General features: G+C 46.7%; 1 protein-coding gene across 1 annotated transcript; it reads right to left on the bottom strand.

The window, feature by feature from the left end:
* Window positions 1-6198: 6198 nt before the first annotated feature.
* On the bottom strand, window positions 6199-22896 carry ZNF805 (zinc finger protein 805). Its single transcript, XM_080828471.1, has 4 exons — window positions 22615-22896; window positions 21039-21165; window positions 17361-17456; window positions 6199-8948 (listed from the first exon to the last, which is right to left on the bottom strand). Exons 1-4 carry the CDS (start codon window positions 22645-22647, stop codon window positions 7336-7338), a joined length of 1869 nt encoding a protein of 622 aa, XP_080684597.1. The 5' UTR covers window positions 22648-22896; the 3' UTR covers window positions 6199-7335.
* Window positions 22897-24437: the final 1541 nt, after the last annotated feature.

The raw sequence follows: 24437 nt of genomic DNA, 5'->3' as shown, positions 1-24437 counted from the left end.
AAGAGGTGGGCAGCAGGAAAAAGGTCCCATCACAGCCTGTGTGTGGGGGGAGGGGGCGGTGGAGAAGGGTGGGAGGGCAAGAGGGAACTCGGGGAGACTTGCTTAGGTCAGGTGACGGCGCTGGAGACCACTGTTTAGTTGTCAGTGGGGTGAAGGGACATGAGGACATGAGGGGGTGGCGACAGACAGTGGATGGAACAGTGACACAGGGTGTGTCCACGCCAGGAAAGAGAAGGGCAGAGCTCACTGGGCATGTGGGGCAGAAAGTGCCTGGGGGTGAGACTAGAGACCTGAACACAGGTACGGATGAGGCGGCTAGAAGGGGATTAAGAGAAGTTACAGACCAAGTAGTGGGGGGTATAATAGACATCTTAGACAAGTCAGGGATTGGAGATACGTGTCCAACCACAAAGAGGAAGAGTGAGCCTTGAAGAGGACAGACCTCTTTCTCCTTTGAGGCTACACAACTGAAAAATTCAAAAACCAAAATGAAAACTCGCTGGGTGAGCTCAATAGATTAGCTACGAGAGAGAAAAGACTCAGTGAGCTCAGAGAGATCAATGGAACTAAATCCCTCTAAGCAACAAAGAGAAAACAGACTGGAGAATGGGGGGGCGCGAGTCCATGGACCTTCTGGCACAAGAACAGAAGATCTACCACTCACGTTACTGGAGTCCTGAAAGAGAGGAGAAACTGGGGCTGAAAAAGATAATTGAAGAATATCTAAAAATCTTCCAAACTGGCAACAGATTCAAAAAGCTAAGCAAACACCAAACAGGATAAACCCCCCAAATGTCATGCCACGTTATATCATAATCAAACTTCCGAACTCTATATACAATAAAAACCACACTGAAAACAGCTTGACAGAAAGAGGCATTTCAGATAGAAAAACAATGGGTCAAATGGCAGACTTCTCATCTGAAACCAAGGAGAACAGAAGAAAATGACGTGCTTCCCAAGTACTAAAAGGAAAGAATTGCTGACCCCACATCCTGTATCCCACAAAAATATCCTACTAGAATGAAGGAGACTTGCATTGTTAGATGAGGGAAAACAAAAACATTTGTTACCTGAAGACCTTCCCATAAGAAAGACTACAGATGATCCCTAACTTAGAACGGTTTTAGGATTTTTTTGGCCTTATGATACTGTGCAAGTCATAGTCAGCAGTAACAGTCACAGCCAGCAGAAACCGTAGTTCCAAAACCGAATTTTGACTTATTTCTCCTCAGACCAGCAATACGCACGGCAATACTCCCTTGTGACACTAGGGGAAGCACATCTCCCAGGCAGCCCTGCAATCCCAAGGGTGACCTACTGGTACTCTGCAGGGCCCTACGTTGCCAGCATTTGGGATATGTGTCTTGTGTTTCCCACCCCATCATTCCTACAAAACACCCATCTGTGGCTCCGCTTTCTGGTGAGAAGAGAAGGGCAATTACTCTTGAGAAGAAACTCAAGATAATTACCTGGCATGAAGGCGGTGAACTAGTAATGGCCATCACATGTGACAGTTCGGACTTTCTTAAACAACAACCAACCATATTAATGGTCAGTATTGATTAAATCCACCGTCATCACGAAGAAAAGAGATGGGCCAACTGACGGGCAATGGGGGGACGTTGCTGTCACGCGGATAGATGACCAAATGCCAAAGCTGAGCACATGCTGCTTAGCCCACTGACAATCCAGGCTAAGGCAAGAAGTCGAATCCTAAAAGAGCGTGCTGATGACCCTACAAATACACAAATGGTTACAGAAAGTCCTCAGGGATTCCAGTGCTTCACGAGGCATTGTAATTTTCATCATGTGAAGGTTGGCAATGAGGCAGAAAGTGCCAACACCAAAGGTGCCGAAGCTTTTAAGGAAGACCTGCACAGGAGAATTATGAATGAGAAATATGTGCCAGAACGAATATTTAGTGATAATGAAACAAGCTCGTTCTCGAAGTGTGTGCTGGGGCATTCATACATTTGTCAGGAGTCCCAGACAGTGCCAGGACTCAAGGCACGGAGACATATAATGCTGCTTTTGGGTGGAAATGTTGCAGAGTTCAGATGAAAGCCTTTTCTACTCTACCACTCAGAGAGCCCTACAGTATTCAAGAACGTGAGCAAGTATATGCTTCCCATATGTTATCACCACCACAAGAGAACCTGGATGACATTAGCGCTGTTTAAAGGCTGGTTTTCAAACTGTTTTATTCCACAGGCAAGAGACTATTATAGGCAAGACATCGTCCCATTCAAGAGTCTTCTTATCTGAGAGGGTGCTTTAGGGCACCCACAGCAATTCAGGCACAAGCATCCCGCTGTAAAGGTTGTACCTTTGCCAACAAACACAACTACGCTCGTTCAATCCGTGCACCAACGTGCCACAGCTATGTTCAAAGCACACTATTCATGCCATTTGTGTAGGCTGTTGAAGTGACTGAATCTGGCCAAAATCTCCCGTTTTAGAAAGATCTTCACATTCTAAACGCTCTCCAGAATATCCCTACAGAGCGAGGGGTCACGCAGCAACGCACGATGGAAGCTACACGCGAACACATTCAGAGGCTGTAATGAAGATTCTGCCGTTGAGGAATGTTAAGTAACAAGACGTTAGTGCCTGGCAAACAACCACGTCAGTGATGAGCATATCCCTGAGCTTGCTGGCGTTGAGGCGGAAGAGCTTTCTCCTGGGGACTCCGCTAATCAAACTGCAAGGACAAAGAAAAAAGCAGCTGACGCAGAAGTCACGTGGAAGCGCCAAGAAAGGTCACAGCAAACACCGACGGGGGACTCGGCTGCTATCAGCAGTGCCATCGGGATGTTCGAACAGGTGGATGTCAGTCACAAGACATTCCCAAGAGCTGACGGGCAGACACAGGATGCTCCTGCTTGCTACACAAAAACATGTAATGAGGGGCGCCTGGGTGGCTCAGGGGGTTAAGCCTCTGCCTTCGGCTCGGGTCATGATCTCAGGGTCCTGGGATCGAGTCCCGCATCGGGCTCTCTGCTCAGCAGGGAGCCTTGCTTCCCCTCCCCGCCTCTGCCTGCCTCTCTGCCTACTTGTGATCTCTGTCTGTCAAATAAATAAATAAAATCTTAAAAAAACCCATACAATGCAAAGAAGAAACAAACCACACAGTCAAAACTTGGTATCCCCCAAAGAACTCTGCTGGCTAAACCCTCAACAAGTCTTGCCGCCTTGGTGCCCTCTACCCGCTTATCTTCAGCCTCATCACAAGAAAGAGAAATGGACGATCCTGTCCCTGTAGCATCCCCATTATCCACAAATTAACTGTAGCTCACCACTTCAAACGTTCCTTAGGCCCAGCTGTGTATGTTAATGATAAGTACCCGCACAATCATGGTTTTTCACTTTCGGTATAGTATTCAATACATTACATGAGATATTCAACACGTCATTATAAAATAGGTTTTGTGTCAGATGACTCTGCCCACCTGTAAACGAATGTAAGCGTTCTGAGGACAGATAACCCAGGAGAGGTTACGCTACGATGGTCAGGAGGGCTGGTGTACTAAATGCATTTCTGACCACGGTGTTTTCAACTTACAGTGGGTTTACGGACATGTAACCCCACAAGTGAGGGAAGATCTGTGTAGGAGTTTGCAAAAGAGAAAGGAAATCTTAATAGAAAAAAATCTTTAAGACAAAAGGACAATGAAAAGGATACAAGTAGAGGTAAACAGACTATACTTCTCATGGGTTTTGTAAAAATTCCTTGTTGAAGCAAAAAACATCATCCGATATGCTCAGTGTACAAAGGAAATATGTAACACAATTATACTAGAGAGTGGGGAATGTGAAGGGGCGGATAAAAGCCAGGTTTCTACATATCAAAGCGCTAGGGCGTTGATGCCACAGGCTGTGATAAATTATATGTGTATAAAACAATACCTAAAATGACTACTAAAATACAAAGAGATATTCTCAGAAACATATTTATAGCAAATGGAATTCTAAAAATTAAAGTTAACCCACAGGAAGGCAAAACAAACAAACAAAACACCCCAAACAACAGAGCAAAAATAAACAGGGAACAAAGAAAGGCCAAATAATAAAATGGCAAACTCAAGCCCTAACATATCAGTAATTATTTAAACTTAAATGGTCTAAATACAGCAATTTAAGAAAGAAATTAGCAGAATGGATAAAGACAAAGCATGACCTGAGTATGTGCTATTCCTGGACACTCACTTCAAATATAACGACACATGTAAGGTTGAAAATAAAATTATGGAACCATATAAACCCCAAACTGCAAAATATTACCCCCAAAATGCAATAGTGACTATATTAGTATCAGATAAAATATACTCCAAAGAAAATTTACAGGGGCAAAAGAGACATTACATAATAATAAAAAAGTCAACACACCAAGATGACAGAGCAATCCTACATGTGTGCGCACCGACAACAGAGCTTTGAAACGCTCAAAGCAAAAACTGGTGAATTTAAAAGGAGAAACAGACAACTCCCGATCAAACTTCAGGACTTCAATATCCCCCTCTCAGCTATTGAGGGCAATACCAAACAGAAAATCCAGCAAGGATACAGAAAATCCGAAAACATCATCAACCAACAGGATCATGTGGACATTTACATAAACTCCATCCAATGACAGTAGAATACACATTCTTTTCAAGCAACTTTATAAACATTCATCAAGACAGACCATATTTGGGATCATAAAGCAAACCCCAACAAATTTAAACAACTAGATCAAATATAAAACAAACTAGAAGTCATTAACAAAAAGCATGAAATACCCCAAACACTTGGAAATTAAACAATACACTTCTAAATACTTTATGGGTTAGAGAGGAAGTTTTGAATAAAGAAATTTTTAGAACCAAATGAAATGTAGTTAAAATGTATTACAACTTGTGAGGAAAGTGCTGTGAGGACAATTTATAGAACGTAATGCTTACATCAGAAAAGCAAAAAATCTCAAATCAGTAATCTAAGCATCCATTTCAAGAAACTACAGAGGAAAATACCGCCAAAGCAGATGGAAGAACGGATATAATAAAGGTCAATACAGACATCAGTGAAATCGGGAACAGAAAGCTAACAGAGAAAAAACAGTGGTATAAAGTGCTGCGTCTTTAAAAAGATCCAAAAAAACGGTAAATACCTAAGAAGATTAACAAAGATAAAAAGAGAGTTGCTGCGTTTCCAATATCAGGAATCTAACAGGAAATATGAGTAGAGATTCTTCCACCATAAACAATATAATAAAGGAATACTTGAAACAAATAAGAAAGCTTAGATGAAATGGAACAATTCCTAAAAACGGACAGCTATGAAAATTCATCCAATACTAAACATTCTGAACAGTTCTATACATATTAAATAAAATAAATACATAACAAAAAGCATCCAAAGAAAAATCTCCAGACATAAATGTTTCACTGGAGAATGCCACCAAACATTAAAAATAAAACCAATTCTATATACTATCTTCCACATAATAAGACTACTCCCAATACATTTGGGGAGGTCACTATCACCTACACACCCAAACCAATGACGGTACAAAACAAAAGACAAAAAACAAAACAAACAAAAACGAGTGAAAGAAAGAAATCTATGTATCATTACCACTAATGAAATTGCAGGAAAACTTCCTCAACATACTAGTATACTGAATACTGTAATAGAATAATAATTATGTTCTAAACCAAGTAGGGCTTATTTCAAGGACACAAAGTTGATTTCACATTCAAAACTCAAATTAATGTAATACATCCTATCAACAAGCTACAGAAGAAAAAACCACAAGATTATATCAATTGGTAGAGAAAAAGTGTGTGATAAAATTGAACACCGATTCATAATAACAAAAAACCCCTAGCAAATTAGGAATATAGGAAGCTTTCTAAACTTGATAGGAAACTTCTATAAAGAAAACCTTATACTAACATCATACTTGATGAAAAATTATATGTTTCCCCCTAATATCAGAAACCAGACAAGAATATCCTTTCTTACTACTACTACTGTTCAACATCATATTGGAAATCCTAGCTAGCACAGGAGATAAGAAAAGAAAATACTAAGTATACATATGGTAGGGAAGAAATAAAACTATCTCTTTTGTGGATAATATTTCTATGTTTTCTAACCCCAAGCATCCTATCACAACAAATAAATGGCTACCATTCAGTAAGGGTGCAGGATACCAAAACAACATCCAAATTTTAATTACATTTCTGTATACTACTAAAACTTGTGTGGAAATGGAAAGTTTAAAAATCAATGCCATTTATAATAAAAGGAAAAAAACCACCTTGATATAAACCTTATAAAATCCATACAGGACCTATCATTGAAGTTTATACAACAGTGATGAAGTAAATCAAATGATACTTAAACAAACAGAGTTTGGGTTAAGTATGAACATACTGTGTTCATAATGATGCGAATTCTCAACAAATTGATCTGAAAGTTTAACTCAATTTCTATCGAAATTCAACAGATTTTTTTTCATAAAAATAGACAAACTTCTCCAAAAATTTATGTGGAAATTCAAAGTTATAAAGAATGCTAAATCAGTTTTAAATAAAAACAATAAAGAGAGAAATCATTTTACACAACTCAAAGATTTACCATCTAATTATAGCCATCAAGTAAACCAATAGTACAGGACCAAGAAAAAGTCTAAGTATCAGCTCCTTAAAACCACATGAAGTTTCTTTCTTTCTTTCTTTCTTTTTTTAAATCAAAGGCTTAAACAGTTTTAACCGGTGCAACAGCATGTGCCCAGTCATACGTGTGTTCTGATCTCCTCAACAGAAAGGTGTTTGATGGTTCCAGCCTTTGTATTTCTCACAAAGATGAAGCTCCTTAAGAACAGAGACAGTGTTTTAGAACAAAGAAGATGTTCCTGAAGTTTCCAAACCTGCCTTCAATTAACTCTCTTGACACTGGACAGCAAGGAATGTATATACAAGACACAGAGCAGTCTGGGTCCTTTATCCCTAAAACAAAACCCTCCCCCTGCCAAGTAAACTAGGGACGCCATGACAAAGTGCCAAAGGCTTGGCACGGAAGTCTGAAAGAAAATGTGTGTTTACAGTTCATTTTCTCTTCTATGTCTCTTTCTTAAAAAAAAAAAAAAAGAAAAAAGAAAAAAAAATTCCTGAGATATTACTGCGGTATAAAACAAGGAAAAACACGTAGCTGGAGGTTTTCCTATGTGCACATCATCACTGGGTCTCTCCCTGGATGAATTCCCAGATGCAGGATAAGGCTCCGGACAGGGTAACTTTCCCGTCTGACTCCTCAGATGACAAATGATGTCCTGCAACAGAGGGTTTCTCATCGGGAAGGAAACTGAGGGGGTTCTCTTTGGTATGAACGATCAGATTCTGAGTAAGAAGTTTCCTCAGTGGTTACATTCAAGAAGTCCTTCCCCAACAGGAGCTCTTGGAGGTTGACTGAGGACTGCCCGCTCGTGAAGGGTCTTCCCACTTCGGTCACACGGACAGGGTTTCTCCCGGTATGAATCCTCTGATGCTGAGTGAGGGACGAGCTGCGACTGAAGGCTTTTCCACACTCACTGCACTCATAGGGCTTCTCTCCGGTGTGGATGATAGAGTGTCGGATGAGGTTGGTGCTCCAGCAGAAGGTTTTCCCACACTCCACACATTCATAGGGCTTCTCTCCGCTGTGAATCCGCTGGTGCCTCGTGAGCCCTGACCGGCGGTTGAAGGCCTTCCCGCACTCCGTGCACTCATAAGGCTTCTCCCCAGTGTGGATGCTGAAGTGTCGAATGAGGTCTGCACGATTACTAAAAGCTTTCCCACATTCTTTGCACTCAAACGGTTTTTCTCCAGTGTGGGCCCTTTTGTGCAAGATGAAAGTAGAGCAGTGGGTGAAGGCCTTTCCACACTCGCCACACACATAGGGCTTCTCCCCAGTGTGGATCCTCTGGTGCCTCTTGAGGTACGACCTGTGGTTGAAGGCCTTCCCGCACTCCAGGCACTCAAAGGGCTTCTCCCCAGTGTGGATGACGTAGTGGTGAATGAGGGCCGCGCTCTCACAGAAGGCTTTCCCACACTCACTGCACTCATAGGGCTTCTCCCCAGTGTGAGTCTGCTGGTGCCACATGAGGTAGGACCTGTGTTTGAAGACCTTGCCACACTCGAAGCATTCGTAGGGATTCTCGCCACTGTGGATGATATAGTGACGAATGAAACCTGGCCTATCACGGAAGGCTTTCCCACATTCTTTGCACACAAAGGGCTTTTCTCCAGTGTGGCTCCTGTTATGCAAGACAAAAGTGGAGCGGTGGGTGAAGGCCTTCCCACATTCGCTGCACTTGTAAGGCTTCTCTCCACTGTGGATCCGCTGGTGCTGGGTAAGGTGTGACTTCCGGTTGAAGGCCTTCCCGCACTCCATGCACTTATAGGGCTTCTCCCCTGTGTGGACCATGTGGTGTTGAAGGAGATAAGTGCTTTTACTAAATGTTTTCCCACACTCGGTACATTCGTAGGGCTTCACTCCAGAGTGAATCCTTTCGTGTCGAGCAAGGAGGCGTTTCTTGTTAAAAACTTTCCCACATTCATTGCATTTAAAGATATTTTCTTCTTCCTGAATCACAGGATCTTTATCTGACCCACATGAGTCACGGTCATGGACAGCACCTCCCCGAGGGACAGGCTCCTGTACAATCCCTGAATACACACTACTAGCCGTCCCTATGTTGCCATGTTCAGAGCTTGATTTTCCAGGGAGCTTCTCCTTCTGGGGGTCTATCTCTGGTCTCAAGTGTCCTTCTTGCATTTGCAATGACCCATCCCTTTCCTTAGTTCGGCCCACCTGGGAGCTCCCTGGAACTCCTTGTGTTAGTTGTTCCTGGTGGAAGACTCCCTCAGACAGGGCTGGCTCACTAGTGGTGGATTCTGTGGTCTTGGATCTTCCTTTGTCATCTGAAAGAAACCCAATACATAAAAAGGTCCGTTGGTAATGCCAACACAGAAAAAAATGAGCATTTCAGTGAAATGAAGAGAAAAAAACAAAGATGAAAATAGTGTCTCTGTCTTGCTACCTCTGAATCCCAGGATTAACAATGTCTTTCTTTCTTGATCCTAGGACTGTTGATACCATGAAAGGGAAACCTGGGGGAGTGGTTGGGTTAGAAGACAAAGTCTAAGAGAGGAGACAGACTCAATTCCAGACTGGACATTTATACAAATAGGTAACTCATTTGGGCCCCTGATAGTTCATGCTTAAAAGATGACTGAGGGCAATGTCTGACCACATGCAATCAGAGGGTTGGTGCTTTGAGCTATAAGATAGCAACTAGGCCTCTGGACAGTCACATAGGAAATGATTCAATCAGCTGTGCTTATGTGAAGACAATCAATAACTCTGGCCCTCAAGTCCGGTGAAATTCCTAGGCTGCCAAAACTTCGTGCATGGATTTCTATACATCAATCCCAGAAAGGTAACAAGTCCCTGAGGATACAGTAAGTCATGTATGGAACCCCTCCAAAACCCATTCCTAAAGAACACCAGACATACTGGACGTGACTTTACAACAACCACATTAAATAAGTTCAAAGAGCTAAAGTGAGATATGGAGAAAGTCAAGAAAACTATGTATAAACAAAATGGAAATATCAATAAAGAGCTAGAAACCTAAAAAGAAACCAAAAAGAAAAGTGTAATAACTGAAATGAAAAATTCACCGCAAGAATTCAAACCAAGATTTCAGTAGGATGAAGAAAGAATCAGCATACTTAAATACAGGAAATGAAAAATTCTTGGGGCACCTGGGTGGCTCAGTGGGTTAAAGCCTCTGCCTTCAGCTTGGGACATGATCCCAGAGTCCTGGGATCGAGTCCCACATTGGACTCTCTGCTTAGGGGGCCTGCTTCCCTGACCCCCTGCCTTTCTGCCTACTTGTGATCTTTGACTGTCAAATAAATAAAGAAAATCTTAAAAAAAAAAATGAAAATTCTGTCCAAAGAACAGAAAAAAAAAAAAAAACACACCAAGATTTAAGAAAAGTGAACATACTCTAATGGAATTGTGATACACCACTAAACGAACCAATATACTTATTGTGGGATTAGTCAGAAAGAAAAAGGGTAAAAGAAAGTTTTTTAATAAGTGGCTGAAAATATCCCAAATCTGATGAAAGAAATCAATAATAAATATCCAAAAAGATCAGTGCCCTCCAAGAAAGAAGAACTAAAACAGATTCACACCAATAAAACTTACAAACTTTTGAAACCCAAAGATAAACAGAGTATCTTGACAGCAACCTTGATGCAACTTGTCACATACAAGAAATTCTCAATGAGATTACGAGCAGACTTCTCATCAGAAACTTGGGAGGCCAGAAAACAGTGGGTCGATATATTCGAGGGTAAAAGAAAAAAAAAATGTCAAACAAGAATCCTATATCTGGCAAAAGTGTCCTCTAAGAGGGAGAAATTAAGGGGCATCTGGGTGGCTCAGCTGGTTAAGCATCTGCCTTTGGCTCAGGTCATGATCCCAGGGTCCTGGGATCGAGCCCTGCATCAGGCTCTCTGCTCAGCAGTGAGCCTGCTTCCTACTCTCTCTCTCTCTGCCTGCCACTCTGCCTACTTGTGATCTCTGTCAAATGAATAAAAAAATAAAATCTTTAAAAAAAAAAAAGCTAGTGTTACTGTAACTTCAGGCTATAATTCCACATCTAGTTTCTACATAATTCAAAAGACTAATGAATTTAAAAGAGTTATTAGTCTTAAGTCTGGGGCAACACAATATACAAAAATATACTTTCGTGACACGAACAACCAAAAGAGTTGAGAACGGACCTGTAAAGGAGAATTTTTTTTGTTATTCAAAGCAGGCAAGTATAAAATCAGATTAATGCTACACATTTAAGATGCTTAAACACAATCCCCATGGTAACCACAAAAAAATACCTATAGAATATACACAAAAGGGAATGAGAAAGGAATTTAAACATTTTACTACAAAAAGTCAACTAAAGGGCACCCAGGTGGCTCAGCTGGTTACACATTTGCCTTCAGCTCAGGTTATGAGCCCAGGGTCCTAGGATTAAGGCCCAAGTTAGGCTCCCTGCTCAGTCTCTTTCTCCCTCTCCCTCTGCCCCTCCCCCTTCTCATGCTCTCTCTCAAATAAATAAATAAAATATTTAAAAATAAGTCAGCTAAATATAAGAGAAGACAGTAATGCAGGAAATGAGAAACAAAAAAATCAATAATGCATATAGAAAGCAAATATCAAAATGATACAAGTGTCTTCCTATCAATAATTATGTTAAATATAAACAGATTAAACTCAAATTAAAAAACAGAGACTGGCATAATCCATAAATCACATGATCCAACCATATGCATCTATAAGAGACTTACTTTAGATCCAAAGACACAAACAGATTAAAAGTAAAAGAAATGAAAAAGATATTCCATGTAAATACTAACCAAAAGAGAGCAGGGATGGCTCTATTATTATCAAACAAAATAGACTTTAAATCAGAAGAGATTACAAAAGACAATGAACATTATATATATATATATATATATATTTTTTTTAAGATTTTTATTTTTTATTTACTTGACAGAGAGAGAGAGAGAGCGAGTGAGAGCACACAAGTGGGTAGAGTGGCAGACAGTGGGAGAGGAAGAAGCAGGCTCTCCACTGAGCAGGGAGCCTGATGTGGGGCTTGACCCCAGGACCCTGGGATCATGACCTGAGTTGAAGGCAGACACTTAACCGACTGAGCCACCCAGGCACCCCAGAACATTGTATTTTAATAAAAGATCTAGTACAGCAAGAAGCTGCAACAACTGTAAACATGTACTTAAAAACAGGCCATCAAAATATAAGGAACAAAAAGTGACACAATGAAGGAAAAGAAAGACAATCCTATAGTAATAGATGGAAACTCCAGTATCTCATTCTCAATAATGGAGAGCACAACCAGATGAAATATAAGTAAGGAAATAGAGGACTTAACATAATAAACCAACTAGACATAACAGACATATACAGAATATTCTACCCAAAAACAGGATATAAATTCTTCTCAAATGAACATGGAACATTTTCCAGGATAGATCATGTTAACACCAAAATTCGGTCTCAACAGATTTAAAAAAATATCATATAAAATATGACTCACTTCTACTGAAAATGAAAACTTAAGATATTAAAACTTATAGGATGCAATGAAAGCAGCATTAACAGGAAAATTTATAGTTATAAATGCTTATGTTAACTAATAAAAGAGATGTCAAATCAACAAACTAGTAGACAACTTAAGGATGCAGGAAAAGAGCACACTAAAACCACAGTGAAGGGAAGGAGGGAAATAGTAAGGATTAAAAGGAAATGATAAAGAAAATAGAAAAATAGAAACAAAAATCAGGCAATTAAAAACTTGGTTCTTTGAAAAGATCAACAAAATTGGCAAACCTTTAGCTAGATGAATTAAGAAAAAAAAAGACACTTAAATAACTAAATCAGAAATGGAAGTGGGGACATTACTACCGATTCTGCAGAAATAAAAGAAAATAAGATTATAAGAGAGTATTATGAACAACTGTACACCAACAAATTGGGTAACCTAGATAAAATGGACAACTTTCTGGAAACACAAAACCATGAAGACTGAATCAGGAAGAAATACAAAATCTGAATAGACATCTACCTAGTAAGGAGACTGAATTAGTAGTAAAAATATTTCCCAACAAAGAAAAACCGTGGCCCTGATAGTTACACTTATGAATTCCACCAAAGGCTTTAAAAGAAGAACACCAATCCTCCAACTTTTCCAAAATATCGAAGAGGAGGAAACACTTCTTAAATCATGAAGGCCATTAATACCCTGATACCAAAGCTAAAGACACTACAGTGAAGTTATAGCCTAATATACCTCACAAACACTGATGTAAAAAATCCTCAACAAAATATCAGCAAATTCTGCAGCATACTGAAAGGATCATACACTGTGACCAAGTGGGGTTTACTGCTGCAATGCAAGGGTGGTTTGACATAAGAAAACTGATAAATGTAACACCACATTACTAGAATGAAGGGAAAAGCCCATACAATTATCTCAATGGATACTGAAAAAGCCTTTGAAAATTCAACACCCAGGGGCGCCTGGGTGGCTCCGTGGGTTAAAGCCTCTGCCTTCAGCTCAGGTCATGATCCCAGGGTCCTGGGATCGAGCCCCACATCCGGCTCTCTGCTCAGCGGGGAGCCTGCTCCCCTCTCTCTCTGCCTGTCTCTCTGCCTACTTGTGATCTCTCTCTCTGTGTCAAATAAATAAATAAAATCTTTAAAAAAGAAAAGACATTTCATCAAAGACGACATACAAATTGTGAATACACGCAAGGTGTGAATGCCTGGGTGGCTCAGTTGGTTGAGCCGCTGCCTTCAGCTCAGGTCATGATCCCGGAGTCCCGGGATCGAGTCCCACATTGGGCTCCCTGCTCCACAGGGAGTCTGCTTCTCCCTCTGACCTTCTCCCCTCTCACTCTCTCTCTCAGATAAATAAAAATCTTAGCGTTCGATTGGTAGCGGGAGCGGAGAGCGGACTCCAGAGAGCCCTACGCGGCCCTACGGCCGCCGCCGGCCTAGTTTCCTTCCCGGCCCGGGAGGAGCTGCCGCGGCCGCCGCCGGCACAGTCCCCATCACCGCAGCCGTGAGCAGCGAGGCCGAGACCCCGCAGCCGCCCGCCGCCCCCGCCCTCCGCGCCGCGGCCACCGAGCCCCGCACCACGGACAGCGGCGCAAGGAGCGGCGGCCCGGGCGGCCTCACATCGGCGGGGACAAGAAGGTCATCGCAACGCAGGTTTGGGGACAGTAAAACGGTTCAGCGTAGAAACGGGTATGGTTTCGCCCGCAGGGAGGGCGCCAGGAAGACGCAGCCACAGCCCAGGCTGCGCCAGAGAAGAACCCCCGGAGCTGCCTTCGCTGCGGAGGCGGCGGAGGGGCCGTGAGCCGGCTGCGGCCGAAGGAGAAGAGGCTGCGGCGGCCGCAAACGCGGCAGGCCGCGGGGGAGTCCGGGCGAGGCGGTAGGGCCGCGGCAGACCGAGCCGGTACCCAGGCTCTCCGCGCCGCAGGGTCCTCGGCGCAGGCACCCGCGGAGTGACCGGGCAGGGGGCGTGCGGGAAGGACGGCGGACCGGAAAGTGCGCCCGGCCCCGCCGCGGGCGACGGATCCCGCCTCGCTCCCGCGGAGACCTCCGGGCGCGGACGGCAGTGGGCAGGGGGAAGGGGTGCGAGAAGGGACGGGGGTGCGGACGCGCGGGGTGCGCGGGAACAAGGCGGCCCGGCGAGACAGAACACGTATCGGGACTAAAGGCCGCAATTGCACAGGGGAACCTTGAGAGGACGGCAACGAGGGGGGTAAGGAAAATCAAGGAGAGGAGACCCGGGGTCGGCAGCCACCTCCACGGCGCTACCGCCGCAACCTCAGTTACCCACGCGGACGCCCAGAAACCCTAAACCGCGAGACGGCAAAGAGACAAAACGCAGCCGGTCCACCGCTGAGAATTCGTGTGCGCCCGAGGTGAGCGGCGCGGGGCTGAGCAAACCCCGGCTTTCCGCCTCTGCCAGCGCCCGGATCGGTCACCCAACACGAAGAAATGAAGATGACATCCCGGCAGTAAGAAGCAACACGAGCGTGGAGCTGGAGACCTTAAGTGCTTGCTTTTGCCCACTGACCAGATAAACAGAACTACCTGCATTATCTATGCAGCATGGCCTTTTACTGCTTTTACCTAAGGACGTCTCTTTTTCGTAATGACAAACGTGTTTTTTAAGAAAAAAAAAAAAAAAAAGCCTCGTTTTTCTCAATACACCTTTGAAGGTTTTTAAATTGTTTCACATCTGGTCAAGTTGAGATTTTTAAGAACCTCATTCTTAATTTGTAATAAAAGTTCACAACTTGATTTTTTCAAAAAAGTCAACAAATGGCAAGCACCCATTAGTAAAGGTCTTAAAAAAATAAAAACCCACAGGGGGCACCTGGGTGGCTCAGTGGGTTAAGCCTCTGCCTTCGGCTCAGGTCATGACCCCAGGGTCCTGGGATCGAGCCCCACATCCGGCTCTCTGCTTGGCGGGGAGCCTGCTTCCTCCTCTCTCTCTCTCTCTGCCTGCCTCTCTGCCTATTTGTGATCTCTCTCTGTCAAATAAACAAATAGAATCTTTAAAAAAATAAAAAAAATAAAAAAAATTAAAACCCACAAAGTGTTCAACATCACTTACCCTTAGGGAAATGCACAGCAAACCTACAATGCGGTATCCTCTCATGTCTATTAGGACGGCTATCAAAAAATCAGAAAGAACAAATACTGGCGGATGTAGAGCAGTGCGAGCTCCGGGGCACTGTCGTGGGAATGCAAAATCAGACAGCCTCTGCTGAAACAGAAGGGAAGCTCCTCAGAAAGCTAAAAATGGAATTCAGAGATGATCCAGCAATTTCAATTCTTGTTAATATGCCCAAAGAATTAAAATCAGGTTCTCAAAGATGCTTGTACACCCATGTTCACAGCAGTCTTATTCCACAATAGGTAAAACACAGAAGCAACCCAAGTGTCCACTGAGGGATGAACAGATGACAAAGTGTGCTAGGTGGAGTGTTACCAAGCCTTAAGAAGGAAGGAAATTCTGACACACGCTACAACACGGATGAAACTTGAGGACATTACGCTAAGTGAAACTGGCCAGTCCCAAAGACACACAAATACTGCACCATTCCACTCATACGAAGTACTTAGAGGAGTCAAAATCATAGGCACAGAAGTAAAATTGTGGTTGCCAGGGCCTGGAGCAGAGAGATTGGGGGTCATTTTATCATAGGTATAGAGTTTCAATTTTACACAATGAAGAGCTTTGGAGATGGATGGTAGAGACAGGTGCACGGGATTATGAATGTGTTTTGTACCACTCAACTGTACAATTAAAAATGGATAAAATGTCAAGTTTTATGCTAAGAATATTTTAACACACAAAAATAACAGCAAGAATATACAAACAATCCCTACAAATCAAAAAGAAAATGCAAACAAGTTAATAGAAAAATAGGTATTTATCATGAAACACCAATCCAAGGAGAAAATACAGACTGACTGAGATCATATGAGCAGGTGCCAAAGGTCCTCAGCAGGAAGGAAACGCAAGCGGAGCCCACATGAGATACATGTCAACCTTTCGTCGACCTGATATCCGAGAGTATCAGACACCGGGCAGAGTACTGTCAGTGACTGAGGAGCCCTACAGTACCAAGTCCCGGGCAAAGCATGGGCCGAAGGAACCTCCACGCGGTCCCGGGGCAAGTGTGAACTGGTACGTGTCCTTCAGAACACCACGGCCATTAGCCAGTGAGCGGGCGAGCTGCATGGCCTATAATCCAACACGTCACCCCAGGAGACATCAGAGACACCGCCATCTCGTGCAAGATGACCGACGCAGGACGGCTCCTGGCAGCAGCGCCTATGAGAGTCAGAACGTGTGAGTAACTGAGCGTAGAGTGGGTGAACACGCCAAGACAGGAACTTTCTTATTGCTTTTCTTCGACTGTGAGGATTTGAGCCCATTTGTATGGTGAGTCGAGAAAAAGTGAAGTCACAGTACACGACAAGCAGAATATGAATGAAGAAAACACTTTCCTGCAGAGGTGTACTCTAGACTCTGGCTCAGAACTGGCCAGGCCCGAGGGCAAGACCTCTCCCGCCCGCTGGCAGGGGAAGCTGCAGACCCCAGAGCCCGAACGAGTGCAGTCGGGTTGAGGATCAAGCAACGGAGGAGGCGGCCCTGACTTTCAACGCCAAGACCCGCTGAGACATCATGGCTGGGGCAGCGGGAGGCCCCGGAAGCGAGTCCGAGCCCCGGAGGTAACTCGTGCAAGACACAGAGCTGACCAGAGGCCCAGCAGACGCAGAGGCCGGTTACGAGGCTAGCAGCAACCCCCAGAGAAAAGACGACGGGAGCGTGCACTGAGCGTGGGGACCGGTCTGAGGGAGGCGGTGCGAGTGATGGATTCAGGAGACGGAGGAGATGTGAAATGCACGGGACTGGGGCCCGGCCGGATGTGGGGCCGGAGGGAGCTGGGGGTGCGAGCAGCTCTCGGGGGCTGTCTCCAGTCTCTGACCTGCTTGGGTGGCAGGACCATTCACTGAAACTTGGGAGGTGGGAGGAGTCGGCGACCTTCTGGGCCCCTTGCCAAGCATGCTGACTTCGGGTCGAAGGGCTCCGTGGCTTCCAAGGCAGCAGAGAAGCCAGAACAAGAAGCTTCCCCAGGGAACCAGGGCCAGCGGTTTCCCGCCGGCTCCAGCCTGCAGGGTCCCCCACCTGCGCACACCCCGGCTCGTACCTGCATAGGCGCTCTGAGACAGGTCTCCCTTCAGCATCCACAGCTCCTGCCCGTGCTCCAGCTGGTAGATCAGCTCCGGTCTCGGAACAGGACACCCTGTTCACAGAGAAAGAAAGAAGATGCTAGGGTTTGTGTGAAAAGAAAGAAAATCCCTCAATCTAGTCTGTAAACAAGACCTTGGAATAAAACCGGCTCCCATGCACACAAAATGCTACCATGCGAACCCGGGGACGGAAGGCATGCCATGCTGCCGGGCAGTTTTCTTCCTCATGGAAAGTAAAAAACCAATATATAGAGTCATAAATATCATAGTATAAATACAAACTGTAATCATAAATCAACAAGATCGTAAAGGACTGTGTCAAACAACTTAAATGCCTTATAGCATTTCAAAATTGAAATAAATTACAATTTACACATTTAAAATATTGACGTATTTATTCAAAACAAGGCATTTGTCTTCAACGATCTAGCTCTTCCTCTAGATCCTAAGCACGGTTTTGTACTGTTCTTCCTATACACCACAGACAAAACGAGGATTCTGCCGTAGGACTTCCTCCCAGCATCCTCGGCAAGTACACACTGCAATCAGTACCACTTTGTAAATGAAGAAACCAAGGCTCAGGCAGATAATGGGATTTGCCAAAGAGCACAGAGCTGGTGAATGGCTGAGCCAAAATGGAAACCCGGCTCCAGCCGTACGTGCTCTCTATGCTGTCTGACCACAAAGCTGCACACCATCGTTCCAGACGTGCTGAGTCCAGGCACAAGGATGATGACGATCACGATGAGAGAAACAGGAGGGGCAGTGAGACTCTCAGCTGCTAACCTGCACATGAGCTGGTCACACCACGCACTGTTCTGAATCCTGTTCATAAGTGACCTACTGATCCGGGCTATAGTCCAGGAAGTAAAAACTAAAGTATGTATCACCCCAGCTTACCATTGAGCACACCGAGGCACAGACAGGTTTGGTAACTTGTCTGCAGCCACAGTTTTTAAGGAGCAGACTAGGACTGAACATCAGGGATCTGGCCCTAGACCTTTGTCTCCTAAACATGACACTAAGGAGGAAATGGCAAACACCTCTGTGTGTGGCCAGCAGACTCAGACCAAGTGGAGGGTGGTGGTGAAGCAGGGCCATAAGCATGAAGATTCATCCTCAGACCACAGGGGCCTGGGGAGGGACAGACTTAAGGACTCTAGACTTCAGCATTTCGTAAGTACTAAGAGATAATAAAATTGAGACTCCTAAACAGAGATATGGTCACAGACCATTTACAGAAACATCGAATATTGCACACTGTCAAAAGCATTAAACATAAAAAGGATTTTTACTACAAGGAAAAAAAAAAAACCCAGAGAACAGCTTCATAAAATGAAATACATTCCACACTGAGTAAATTAAGCTGTGTGGGGGACTCACTACAGTGGCCGAAGTTTCCTGATCTCCTAAGCACTGGGATGCCATGAGATTATATGGGGGAGCAGGAAGAGTGCCTGGGGCCGTGCTCCAAGGACCTGAGCAGGCTGTGACTATTATTAACCACTTTTCCTAAAAGTGACCCACTTTTTATTTTTCCTAGATTCCTTTAACAACGGAATCTAGTATCACTCTAGTAGGTGGGAAACCGGCATCATTAGCCTCGATGGGAAGTCACCCTGAAGACTCAGCAAAGAAATCAAAATGATCTTCTTAATCCCCAGTGAGCTCATGAAAGGCAAATTAGCAACGATTAGGGGGTGAGGCATTAAAATTCAACACTAAACTCAGATTTATGCTCAGCAACAATCAGAAGACAGGAAAGAGCAGAAATAATGCAATGATGATGTCAGGGTGTCCCTCCATGCCAGCTGATGATGTGTCCATTAGTCCCTGAAACAGGGTTTCTCAACCGCCATACAACTGACATGTAAGTCACGATAATTCTTTGCTGGGAAGACAGGGAGGAAACTCCTGTGTCTTGTAAGGATGTTCGGCAGCATTCCAGGTCTCCGCCCACTCAGTGCCTGTCCCACCTCCATCCCACCTGGGACAACCAAAAATGTCTCCAGACACTGCCCAGTGTCCTGGGGGGACGACATCGTCCCTGAATGAGAACCACTGGCATAGAGGGTTATAACCAGGATGACGAGAAAAAGTGAGGTGGAGGGAGGAGCCTCCATGAGCGCTGCCGGTCAGGACGCAGATGGCGGAGGTGAGGACTATGCACAGAAGGGGCGACCGTGTGAGAGGCTGAAATGCCCCAGAACACGCAGCAGCGGACACGACAGCGAGCAGAGGCCCGAGGCAGGCCTGGGCGCGGGGAAATCGCTGGACACCCAGCACAGCCGGAGCCGAGCGGACGGAGTGAGCTCTGGGAAAGCACTGAAGGTGAGGAGTGAGGTCAGCAGGAGGAGAGTGTGGACTTTTTGTTAGGAAATATTTAATCTATCCAGCTGTTCTAGGTCTGCTTTTTCTCTTCTCACTGGCAGACGTAATTCCAGTTCTCCAAGAACAGGCACATCTCATCCTCAGCTCTGGATTTATAGTCCTCCTTTTCCTCAAATTGAACAGACTGTGCTAATTCTCCCCAAGGAGAGAAACATCGAAGCCGGTGCTTCTCAACCGCGGCACTCGGGACGCAGCAGGCGGCACAATTCTACCATGAGCGGGCGCTGTCTCGTCCATCAAAGGGGGTTACGGCCTCTCCGGACTCGAACCCCTAGATGCCAGTCCCATCTACACCCACGGCGGGACAACCCAGAGGGCATGCAAACATTGCCAAACGTCTCCTGGGGGCACAACTGCCAGCTGCCGAGGAGCATTACTCTAACGTCTCTCGACCCGGCAGAGGATGCTGGCCCTTGAACCTCGGGACCATCACAGAGGCACAAACACAGACAAGCCCCATAACTGGGACCATGTCCTTGGGACAATACCTGTCGGCGCTGAAGGCAAAGGCCTCCCGGGGGCCTGCCTGACTCACTCCCTCCTTGGAGAACATCCCATCACTCACAGGCCTGCTAAGGACACTTGAGCCGATCAGGCTTGAGCAGTCAGCTCCCCCTCCGGAATGTGAAATCAGAACCTCGGATGGAGGCCAGTCTATGCTGGGCACTGCGGTGACAGGTCCAGAGAAGTACCGGCTCGGGTGGCCGTTCCTGCCTCAAGGACACCCCACACGGCCCGGCAGCAGACAGAGAGGAACAGCATAAGCACGCCAAGACGTGGAGACGAGGCATCTGGGGGCCGGAGAGAGCAGGGACCCGTGGCCGGTCCTGTCACTACTTGATGAGGCAAAAAAAAAAAAAACCCTCCCTGCATACAGAGACATGAGCAGCGAGAGTCAGAGAGAGAAGCCAGGACAAGAGACCAGAAGCCATGGCATCATCGTGGTGGTTCCCAGTTCCTCTACCAGTGCCTCACGGGGCCAGCTGGAAATCCTCCCTTTGGGTTCTGCACAACACCCCCCTTTCCTTCCACGGTTTTCTAGGAGCCAAAGAGGAACTGTTTCTTGCCCAGACAGACACAGGAGAGCAGGTCCAAAGAGATTAATCTGGAAAATGGCTGAAGCTGCAGGGAGGAGGGACACGGGGAGGGCTCCAGAGGTCGTCTTGACCAGCCAGGCCTGGAGCCAGAGGGTGCTCTGACAAGGAGGCCGCAGGTGTCCCCATGGTGGAGTGGGGAGGACTTACCCAGAGACACCAGAAGTCCACAGTTTTCCAGCATCACCTCCTGGTACAGGGTCCTCTGGGCCGGGTCCAGCTGCCCCCACTCCTCCCGGGTAAAAGTCACGGCCACATCATCGAAGGTCACAGATATCTGCAAAGTCAAACAGAGAGAGTAGCGTTGGCCTTGGGGCTGCTGGATGGGATCAGAGCTCAGCCCTACAACTCCAGTAAAGATGCAGAGTGATCCAGGCTCCGCTCACCCAGTACCTCCTGAGGGCCAAGCTCTGTGCTGGGCTCGAGGGGGAGGTGGGCCCTGCTCTGGATGTGCTCCAGTAGTGTAAGGGAGAAGCCTCCTCCGTGGGAGGCCCCGGAAGGTCACACAGACTATGGAAATGACGTGAGGACTGGGAGATGCAGACAGCAAGGGCTCTAGGACGTCAGAGGAATGAGCGAGTACGGTAATAAAGGTATCAGTAACAGCAGCAGTACCTGAGCCTCACTGGTCCTGCTAGCTGCCTGCCCCATGCTGAGGGCTTCGCACCCTGGGTAAAGGGACTACAAGTCCCCAAGTCTTAAGTCATCTTGAGTTTCCACTAGTGTTGCCTAGTTGTTCAAGTGTTGACTTGAAAACACTTCATAAGGAGTTTGCCTTGTTAATGTTACTCCACCATTTTCCAGTTTGCTCAGTGTTAAATATCCAACGTGTGCAGGACCACATCCTAAACAGCACAAGTTAAATATAAAGAACTCAGCTACTCCACACCCTGATGGACAGCCCCACTACTGCACATCTGTCATTTAAATGCTCCAAGCCACTGGCTCATGGTTTTTCATGTGCACTTTCAGTACCCACATCTCTGTGCATTGCAGCTTTGTCCCCTCTATCAGTGCTCTCGAATTAATATTTCAATTAAACACCTGGACATTCCTAATTAATTGGTTCATACATAGGAACCCTGCAGTATTACTCAGCTCTTGTGCTGGATAAACTCACATCACCAGGCACATCTTGGGCATTTAGATAAACACAGAAAAGTCAACTAGGGCCTCCACATTGACAACCAAATGATATATGTCTAAATTATGGAAACTCTCTGACATGCACTCCCCTGGCATCGTATGTGATTGGTTAGGGGTACAGATACGCATTTTTCTGATCCTTCTTGAGCTGAAAATTGGGGAAGAATTAGCGAGGATCAGTTATTAATCAAATCTTGGCTATCTGGGGCCGAGTCTTAGAGAAGTCATGGTTTAGCTTCCTGGGTGTCACTCAGGGCTAGGAATCGGGCTTCTGGCCAGGAATGACAGAGCGGACCGGTTCCCGGGTTGCTAAGGGTAGACGAGGGATTCGCTTCCTGGGCAGGCAGCTGCACGTCTGGGGTCAGTGTCACTTTTAAATACGGTCTGCCCATGGTCGGGCCATCTGCACATCCAGTCCCTCTCCGTGTACTCTAAGACTGGAGATGAAGAAAGTGACAACCCTTTCCACTCGTGTGACACCCACCCATCAAAGAGAAACCGAGTACCGCCTCGCTCCGGGCTGCCCAGGAGCCCTCTCCGCAGCCGCGAGGCGGCAATGCCCCAGACACCGTCCACTCACCCGCGCAGGGTCCATCCACGCCGCCGCCATCATGGGACCCTGTGCACGGAGCGGGGCCCGGACCGGCAGCGACGCAGGCGGGTCCCGCCGGCTCGGCCGACTGCCACCTCTCCCCTGCCCCGGGAGGGGTGACCGCGGCTGACGTTCCCACTCCCGGGGCGCCGGGTGGCTCACGGCTCCTTCAAAGGCGCGGGGCTGAGCGGTAGCCGTCTCTCGGCTCCTCTCGGAAGAGCTTCACTGGAGGCGGCCACAGAACAGCGACGCCCTCCCCTCAGCTGGCGTGGACGGAACCGTCGCACGCGAATGACGTCGACCAGGAGCCCGGAAGCCCCGCCGCCACGGGAGCGGACGCCAGTGCACAGCCTTCTGGGCAGTGTAGTTTGGGCTCTACAAACGCGCCCCGGAAGAACGTGTTCCGGAGCGGGTCCTCCTCGTCCTAAAAGACTGACCAGACCCAGAGCTCGTCGTCACACCCGCCTCTTCACGGCGAACACAACGCGAGGGGACAGAGGAGGAAAGGCGCGGCCGTCCCTGTCCCGCCCGGGGAAGGCGAGGCTCGGCGGCGGGGACCTCCGCCCGCGGTCAGGACGCGTGGTCACCAGGCCCGTGGGTCGGCTGGTGACTTCCCCGTGCGCCTCACCTCCCGGAGATGCCCCCGGACGGAAGACGGACGCTCGAGCCGTGACGGCACCGCCGGGGCCAGGACGCCGGAAGCCGCCTCCGACGCGGCCCGTCTGGGGCCTCCCGTGCGCCGGCGCCACGCGCTGCGGCGCCTTGACGCGCGGGTCGGGCCCGGGAGCCGGAGGAGCGGCGTGCGAGCGCGGAGCTGGGGAGGCCGCCCGCGAGCCCAGGCTGGAGCCCGGCGCTGTGGAGAGTCTGTCCCGCGCGGCAGCTCGCCCTGCGTGTGAGCGCCGGCGGACGCGGGGTTCGGGGGTGGTCGGCCACCGCCGCCGCCTCGAGTCTCCGCGAGGGCGAGGGTAGGTGGAGACGGGAACGGACCGGGGCGAAGCCGGAGCCAGCCCGGCGCTGAGGAGGGGCAGACGAGAAACCGACAAAACCATGTTAGATGCTAACATTCTTTTCAGAGTTATATTAGGCAGAATCTTACATGTCGCCATCAGGGACTTCTTTAGTTTTCTTCTCATGACTATGAGAGTGAGAGAATAACGCCTCGCTTGGAATGAGTTGAGAAGACATACGGTCATGAAGAATGGAAACTGTGCAGAAGGTATCAAGAGATTTAATTTTCTGGACTATTACTCAGCCATGAGAAGGAATGAAACGGTGCCGTTTGTAACGACGTGGATGGAGCTAGAGTGTATTATCCTAAGCAAAATAAGTCAGAGAAAGACAAATAGCATATGATTTCACTCAGATGTGGGATTTAAGAACCAAAACAAACGATCACAGCGGGGGAAAAAAGAGGAAAACTAAGAAACGCTGTTAACTATAAAGAACAAACTGACGGATGGTTGCCAGAGGAGAGGTGGGTTGGGGAGAGGTTCAGTAGGTGATGATGATGAAGGAGTGCACTTAAAAAATATATATATATTATTTGAGAGAGAGAGAGAGCATGAGAAGGGGGAAAGTCAGAGGGAGAAGCAGCCCCCTGCTGAGCAGGGAGACCACTGTGGAACTCAATCCCTGGACTCAAGGATCATGGCCTGAGCGGAAGGCAGCTGCTCAAACAACTGAACCACCCAGGCGCCCAGGAGTGCACTTCTGATGAGCATTGTGTTGTCTGTGGAAGTGCTGAATCACTATATTGTACACCTGAAACTAATATTACACTGTATGTTAGCTGGAATATAAATAAAAACTAA

This window comes from Martes martes (assembly GCF_963455335.1).
Source record: "Martes martes genome assembly, chromosome: 17".
Classification (NCBI taxonomy): domain Eukaryota; kingdom Metazoa; phylum Chordata; class Mammalia; order Carnivora; family Mustelidae; genus Martes; species Martes martes.
The sequence above is the reverse complement of the archived record's forward strand: the minus strand, read 5'-3'. Positions and strand labels throughout refer to the sequence as shown.